This window comes from Eriocheir sinensis, unplaced genomic scaffold (genome assembly GCF_024679095.1).
Source record: "Eriocheir sinensis breed Jianghai 21 unplaced genomic scaffold, ASM2467909v1 Scaffold861, whole genome shotgun sequence".
Classification (NCBI taxonomy): Eukaryota; Metazoa; Arthropoda; class Malacostraca; order Decapoda; family Varunidae; genus Eriocheir; species Eriocheir sinensis.
In genome coordinates this window covers 175,333-182,894 of record NW_026112232.1, presented here as the reverse complement: position 1 = coordinate 182,894, position 7,562 = coordinate 175,333, and the positions used below count along the sequence as shown (strand labels likewise).

General features: G+C 38.9%; 1 protein-coding gene across 1 annotated transcript; it reads right to left on the bottom strand.

The window, feature by feature from the left end:
- Positions 1-1,772: 1,772 nt before the first annotated feature.
- LOC126994738 (uncharacterized) lies at positions 1,773-5,987 on the bottom strand. The gene is made up of 5 exons (XM_050854027.1): positions 5,744-5,987; positions 4,926-5,171; positions 3,889-4,052; positions 3,440-3,496; positions 1,773-2,666 (listed from the first exon to the last, which is right to left on the bottom strand). Exons 3-5 carry the CDS (start codon positions 4,016-4,018, stop codon positions 2,161-2,163), a joined length of 693 nt encoding a protein of 230 aa, XP_050709984.1. The 5' UTR covers positions 4,019-4,052; positions 4,926-5,171; positions 5,744-5,987; the 3' UTR covers positions 1,773-2,160.
- Positions 5,988-7,562: the final 1,575 nt, after the last annotated feature.

The window sequence follows — 7,562 nt, the reverse complement described above, 5'->3', positions numbered from 1 at the left end:
TCTAGGATTAAAGATGAGCTCCGGGAGGGCACCATGAGCCAATGCAAGATGGCGCCACTATAAACACTCGCCTGTGCCAGAACGGGCTGGGCCGACCATCAGGCCCCACCGTGGAGAAGCCTTGGGCCGACCATCAGGATCCACCAGAATGAAACCTACCGGCGCAACAGGCCGCAACGTAAAAATAGTAAAAATAGATAAATAAATAGATAAATAAATAAATAAAAATTATATATATATATATATATATATATATATATATATATATATATATATATATATATATATATATATATATATATATATATATATATATATATATATATATATATATGTATATATATATATATATATATATATATATATATATATATATATATATATATATATATATATATATATATATATATATATATATATATATATATATATATATATATATCTAGATATATTATTGCCCTTGAACTGTCTCCTTTTCTATATATATATATATATATATATATATATATATATATATATATATATATATATATATATATATATATATATATATATATATATATATATATATATATATATATATATATATATATATATATATATATATATATATATATATATATATATATATATATATATATATATATATATATATATATATATATATATATATATATATATATATATATATATTTTACAGAAAAATAAACAGTTCAAGGGCATGAAAAAACAAAACAATAATGAAAAAAACAATCCCGCTAGTTACTGCTCTTGAATAGAGTATAGCGGAGTGGCCGAAAGAGAGATCAATTTCGGGAGGAGAGGTGTCCTGATACCCTCCTCTTGAAAGAGTCCAAGTCGTAGGCAGGAGGAAATACAGCTGAAGGAAGATTGTTCCAGAGTTTACCAGCGTGAGGGATGAAAGAGTGAAAATGATGGTTAACTCTTGCATAAGGGGTTTGGACGGTATAGGGATGAGCATGATTAGAAAGTCGTGTGAGGCGAGGCCGCGGGAGGGGGGGGGGAGGCATGCAGTTAGCTAGTTCAGAAGAGCAGTCAGTATGAAAATATCGATAGAAGATGGAAAGAGAGGCAACATGGCGGCGGAATTTAAGAGGTAGAAGACTATCAGTAAGAGGAAGAGAGCACGACAGTAGGATTTTCTATAACAGTAGACTCTGTGCTGATATAGAGGAAAATTTAAACCCTAGGTATCACTTGCTTGGAGATGCTGGCCATGCCCTGAAGAGGTATATCTGTTGACGCCAGTGTCAGCTCCAACTAATGAGCACGAGAGGGCTTATAACAACAGTCATACCCATACGAGGAATACAGTTGACAGGGCATTTGGTGTTCTAAAAAGGAGATTTGGGTATTTAGGGAAGAAAGTTAGGACAAATTTAGACACCACTAAAGCCATCATAGTTGCTGCAATGGTACTGCACAATATTGTAGTCCAAACTAGACTGGTTTTGCCACAAGATGGAAGGGACATGATAAACATCGATGTCAATGCTCTTCATAATGAAGTGCCAATACAGACAGGCGAACGTACTAGGTAGACTGAAACGGCAGCAAATCATTACTGACTTCTTTTAAACAAGATGGGAACATTATTGTAGGTATAAACAAATGTCTTCTCTGTCTCCGAACTATTTCTTTGTAAAGGTGGTCAGATGGCATCCACTTGAGCCTTACCGTGGGCACACCCTTCAGATAGTTCTTGAGAGCAAGTAGTAGTTATATGTGAATGGTGTAGTATATATTTCTTTTTGACCAATTGTTAAATAAAGCTCAGGTGCTACCATATAGTTTTACCTTTGTTTTTTTTTTATATCACACAAAAGTCAGAACATGAAAATTCTTAAATTATCTTAAACATGCAAGAAATTGGATGATGTTAGCAAGGCAAACGCTGATGTCAGTTGGCATACAATATTTTTACTTAAACATTTTTACATAAATTTAAACCTATTCCTACATTCTAAGATTATATTTACAAAAACCTATTCCTACAATCTAAGATTAATATGTATATTTAATCTAGAATTATATTTACATAAACTTAAACTTATTCTTACATTGTAAAATTTATATTTATATCTACATCTAAGCTAAACTTAAATTTACATTAAAATTATACTCATTTTTAATTTGTTTTTATTGTTTATTCCTTAATTCTAGTAATTTTTGCCGTGCAATTTCCTTGTAAAGTCTGGCCTCTTCCCGCCTCTCCTTGGCTTCTTCCCGCCTCTCCTTGGCTTCTTCCCGCCTCTCCTTGGCTTCTTCCCGCCTCTCCTTGGCTTCTTCCCGCCTCTCCTTGGCTTCTTCCCGCCTCTGCTTGGCTTCTTCAAGACGAACCTGCATTTGCTGCATCTTTAGGTCCATCAGTGCGTCCCTCTTCTCCAGAAATCTCCGCTGCATTTCTTCTTTCTTATTGCTAGCACTTTCTCCTCCTGGTGTGCCATATAGTTCATGGTCCTGAAGTGCCCTCCTGGCACTACGCTGCCTCCTCTTTCCACTTGAGGACGGACAGGAGGACACTTCGGGTTCGGCCACACTGTTTCTTTCCTCGAGTGTCGGCTCTTCTGCTGGTGTAGGTAGAGGTGGCGCAGCGGGCTCTTTCAGATGAACCACTTCGTAGAGGGCGGTTGAGTAAGAATTTTCTGGCATTAGATAAAAGAAGTTAGTTTGTGAGAAAAGATTATAAAAGTATATGTGTATATTAACCTCTAGAATACAGGTCTTTATTTCTGTGGCTCACGGAAGTGTCAGAATGTAACTTTTTTCCATTTTTAAAGTGCATTTACTGAAATATTATGCCTAATCAGGTTTGTTTTCGTCAGATTACTAACTTGACACTGATACTGTTTTAAATTTACTACATTATGGTTACAAAATACAAATTCATTACTGCACATGAAACCCTTAAAAAGCTCACAATATGTATGATACACATTAAAATTGCATATAGTAAGCCACTGTTTCGTATATTAGACAGTGCATGTCTGTGATGCGTTAATATATGTGAGGTGGCTTCTGGGCCCCAATCACTGTCTGTAAAAGCTTCTGCCATAACTGCTACAAGATGTACTGCTTATGATTATGCTTATATGGCTTCAGGGCCCCAGTCACAGGTCAAAGAGGCTTGTGGCTCAACTCTTACAAACTATACTGCTTATGATTATGCTTATATGGCTTCTGGGCCCCTGTCACAAACCATAAAGGCTTCTATCTTAAGTACTACAAGCTATACTGCTTATGATTATATGGCTTCAGGGCCCCAGTCACAGGTCAGAGGCTAGTGTCTATAAACTAACACATATAATGCTTATTATTATGATGATATGGCTTCTGGGCCCCAGTCACCAGCCAAAAAGGCTTCTGTCTCAAGTGTTACAAGCTATACTGCTTATGATTACCACTTAAAACATCTTACCTCTCACAAAGAGAGACTTGGTAAATCGGATGAGTCGACCATGTCGGTGCGACGTTGCTGAGAATAAAGATATTTTAGTACACAAGCATAGTACTGTCTTGTGCAGCTTAATGTACTTCAAGAATATGTTTAATCAGTTGATGCCTGAGGTTTTAATAGAAATTTTGTAAAGACAAGAGTTTATGGTGATTGGAAATGAATAACTGAGAAAGGTTAATGAGTGGGAGATTGTAGAAGAGCCATGGCATATTGAACCCCATCAAGAATTGAGAAAAGCAGACGTACAATGTAATAGAATTATGTTTAATACTACTGTAAACTTGTTGATTATTCTTGGGTACTTTCCGTTATTGCATGACTGAAGAATTTAAGATTTCACAAGTTCCTGCATTTTTACTGACAAATATAATTAACAAACATGGTAATCAAAACTGACAATGGTCACTTACCCTGAGATGACATGGCATCATGATCATAGGGGTTGCCAATATCCTGGATATCGGTCCCAAGAATGGAGAGGACCTGCTCCGTCTCAGGTGTGAGTACCTTGGGAGGGGTGCCACCACCTGTCCTGAACATCTCACGCTTTTGGCGTGCGTCCTCTTGATTTGCCCTAAAATAAAGGTACAACAATTTTTTTTTTTTTTTTACAACAAAGGAGGCAGCTCAAGGGCACACAAAAAAAGGAAACAATAATAAAAAAAAAAGCCCGCTACTCGCTGCTCCTAAAAAAGAAACAAAAGAGGTGGCCGAAAGGAAGATCAAATACGGAAGGAGAGGTGTCCTGATACCCTCCTCTTGAAAGAGTTCAAGTCGTAGGCAGGAGGAAATACAGATGAAGGAAGATTGTTCCAGAGTACATCAGTACAGGCTATACTTTTTTGTGTGTAAGCTAGTATGGCATTATTCATCACACTGTGGTGTAGTACACTATGACAAGGTATAGATATGAAGGGGATGGGCAAGTTTTGAGTCCTGAACTCAGTGTAGGATACTTTTCTCCCTTCCACATACAACAGTTTAGTCTCAAAGAAAAGAATCAAAGTCCTGGGTGAAGTGCATTAGTATGTTATTACCAACATCCTACCCAGGAATGGATCTTTAATGTAAAGCTTCAGCCAAATTACATTACTACAGGGGTTCCTTCACGTATAGAAAATACCTAGTTTGTGTGTGTGTGTGTGTGTGTGTGTGTGTGTGTGTGTGTGTGTGTGTGTGTGTGTGTGTGTGTCAAAGCTACTGAGGAATGAAATATGCAAATTTAGAATTGTAAAGGGTAGGGTCATTTACTAGTACTTGTATATGTGGCATAGCCGCACCCCATAATATTTAAAAGGGAGAGCAGATTAGTTAATGTAATGGAAACGAGAGAGGGAGGGTTGAACCTGTGGTGCGGCAGTGCCACATATATTGGTAAAAGCTACTCTCACATTTGTCGCGTCATTTTTGCTGGAGACTTTATAAAATATTCTTTAAACTTACTTACCTCTTATTTTTTCCCAAATTTTTCTGAGCTGTCCCTCCGTCCTCTTGGGACCCATGTTATGGGCATTGAAATGTTGGGTAATGCGTGCCCACGCTCGTCTCTTTTGCTCAAGTAGTTTCCCATCCGTTTTTCTGTTTTTCAAAATGGGTTCTTGGGTTATCAACCCAATCAACATCTGCTTCTCCGCAGAGGAAATGGGGCTGGTTCTCGTAAAACTTTCATCAATTGTCACCTCCATATTACTTGCTGTAAAGAAAGAGGGGTGCTGAAATTACATAAGTTAAATTAGGGGAGTCTACAAATTACAATACTACAGTCAGTATATGTGGTAATAAATGTGGTTATGGTCAAGGTCCAGCCTGTTTTGTGCACACCATAATTACGGAGAACAAGACGCCACATAAGCTACTTAGGTATCCACACAGGCTAGCTACGTCAATAAACAAACAAAAAACACCCTAAAGTCCGGCACATGCCCCTAAAGTGGTCAGTCAAGCCAGTGATAATCGTGGCCATGGCTAGGGCAACGTGGTCTCGTCAGTGCTCCCTCCCTAGGGCTAGCCAGACCCAAAGGGATACATTTGGTTACCCACAAGGGCTAAACCCGTCAGAAAACGTGCAAAAAAACATCATACAATATGTCATATGATATGTAAATTCAGTCATACATGTGGGGCTGACGAGAGCCCAACAGGCTGTAGTCAGCTCTCCCTCAATTAGGCTAACTAGACCCAAAACAAGCTATTTGCCTACCCACAATGGTTAACCCCGTCAATAAACACACAAAAAACATCATACAATAGGCCAAAATGTCCTACCTTGTAAATAAATGCAGGGAAACTTGGAGAGGTGGTGATAGCTCCTTGCCGCCAGCAGACAAACAACAGGATGAAGATAGCGATGCGCATGTAAATAAACCTTCCGACGTACCAACCCCTCCGTGTTCCACGCACTTGTAGGGGGAAGAGGAGGGACGATTTAACGGTGCCGAGGGCCATCAAAGCGCTGAGTTCTCCCTTCGTGGGGAGCCGTCGCGGAAGGGGGAAGGTTAGATTTGACAATCCGGGCATTAGGCCCGTTCCAAGAGTCGTGAAGGTCGAGCCTCGTACCTTTCCCTCGACGATATAGGCACGGCCTCTGACCGTGCCTTCAATCCTTACCACAAGTCGCTGGGGAAGGTAAATGCACATACACACACTGCAACCTTCTTTTCACCTACCAGATCTAATGCACGCACACACATACAAGCACATTAGTGCTATTCATGGAGGTAAAATACCTCCATGGTGCTATTACAGCCATAATATTGTCCGTTTCATTTCGTCTGTCCACTCGTGAACGTAGATGTGGCTCCTGCGCTTTGTGAGTTTGTGATTGCGTGAAGATCATTTGAATGTTTGTGTATACAAAAAATCCTCAAACCATCGTATATGAACCGCAAACAGAAGATTTGCATCGATAATATACCATACAAGGACACGAAGAAACAACTTGTATATCAAACAGATCATCCTCGAACGATCTTTAGCCTTTCAGATATTCATATTTCATCTCATTAAGGGATATAAAGTGACATACGACTCTGCAAGTGTCTATACATAAGGAATTTTGATGTTGCATGTATAAATAACATGGGTAGCCTAATATTCGAAATAGTATAGCATCGCATTCAACAGTTATTATTTATTATTTCATGTTGTTTTTCCATTACTAATCGTTATTTGCATACAGTAAATCATTAAGATACCCTTTGTTTGCACTTGCAGAGCCAGATGTCTTAACTGAAATGAGAAAGAATTTGAAAAACCATGGATCGTTGGAGAATGTGAGCCACGAAGGTTCCCGCCTGGCTGGTTCCTCTGTGCTTTGAAGGCGCGTGCTGTTGTTGTAAACAAGACAAACATATTCGCTGCAACTATAATATATGACTTTTCAATTAGGGAAAATATTTTCTCAGGTTGTAAAACAACCTGAGAAAATATTTTCCCAGGCAACTATTTGCCACGCCAAATTTGGAAAATAAACATATTTTTCCTCGAAGGTCTGAGGGAAGACACGGGGTAGACCTTGCCTTCCCTTCGTCTCTCCCGCAGACCTTCGTTCCAAAAATGCTAGGCCTATAGGTACGCAACGTCCTTCCCCTCGATCTTCGTCGTTAAACCTTCGTGACTACGGCTTCGTGACTACGACTATTAATACTACGGCCTTACGGCCGTAGTATTAATCTCCCCCATTCCCGTTCCCATCCCATCCCTTTTCCTTGGCCGCGACCCGCAGTTTTAAGCGTCCCCGGGGGTTGGGGTTGATTAACACTACCTGGAGAGAGAGCGGATGGGGTCGAAAAAGTGTTGACTCCGCGGGGTGCGAGGCAGGACATCTTTAGGTTCCGCTTCGTATATTTCATGAATAAATAGTGTTCTATTTGTTATTATAGAAGAAAATATATTGAAAAGTATCAGAATATTTCTATGACTGATATTGTATCGCAAACTTTGCTGAAGTTAGTATATTTCTTTTAGTTTGTAAAGACTCTTGTGTTTCCATTTGATTATAAACGTACAGTTATTCCTGAAGATTTCTTTATAATTGCCCCAAAAATGGCAAAAGACGGCAGATTGATGACTAAATATGGCATTA

Excerpts from the sequence above, each read along its gene's own strand:
- LOC126994738 (XM_050854027.1), bottom strand. The coding sequence starts at position 4,018 with ATGTTCAGGACAGGTGGTGGCACCCCTCCCAAGGTACTCACACCTGAG. Across the intron at positions 3,497-3,888 it reads TGATGCCATGTCATCTCAGG|CAACGTCGCACCGACATGGT; the intron begins GTAAGTGACCAT and ends CTTTATTCTCAG. Across the intron at positions 2,667-3,439 it reads CAAGTCTCTCTTTGTGAGAG|AAAATTCTTACTCAACCGCC; the intron begins GTAAGATGTTTT and ends ATCTAATGCCAG.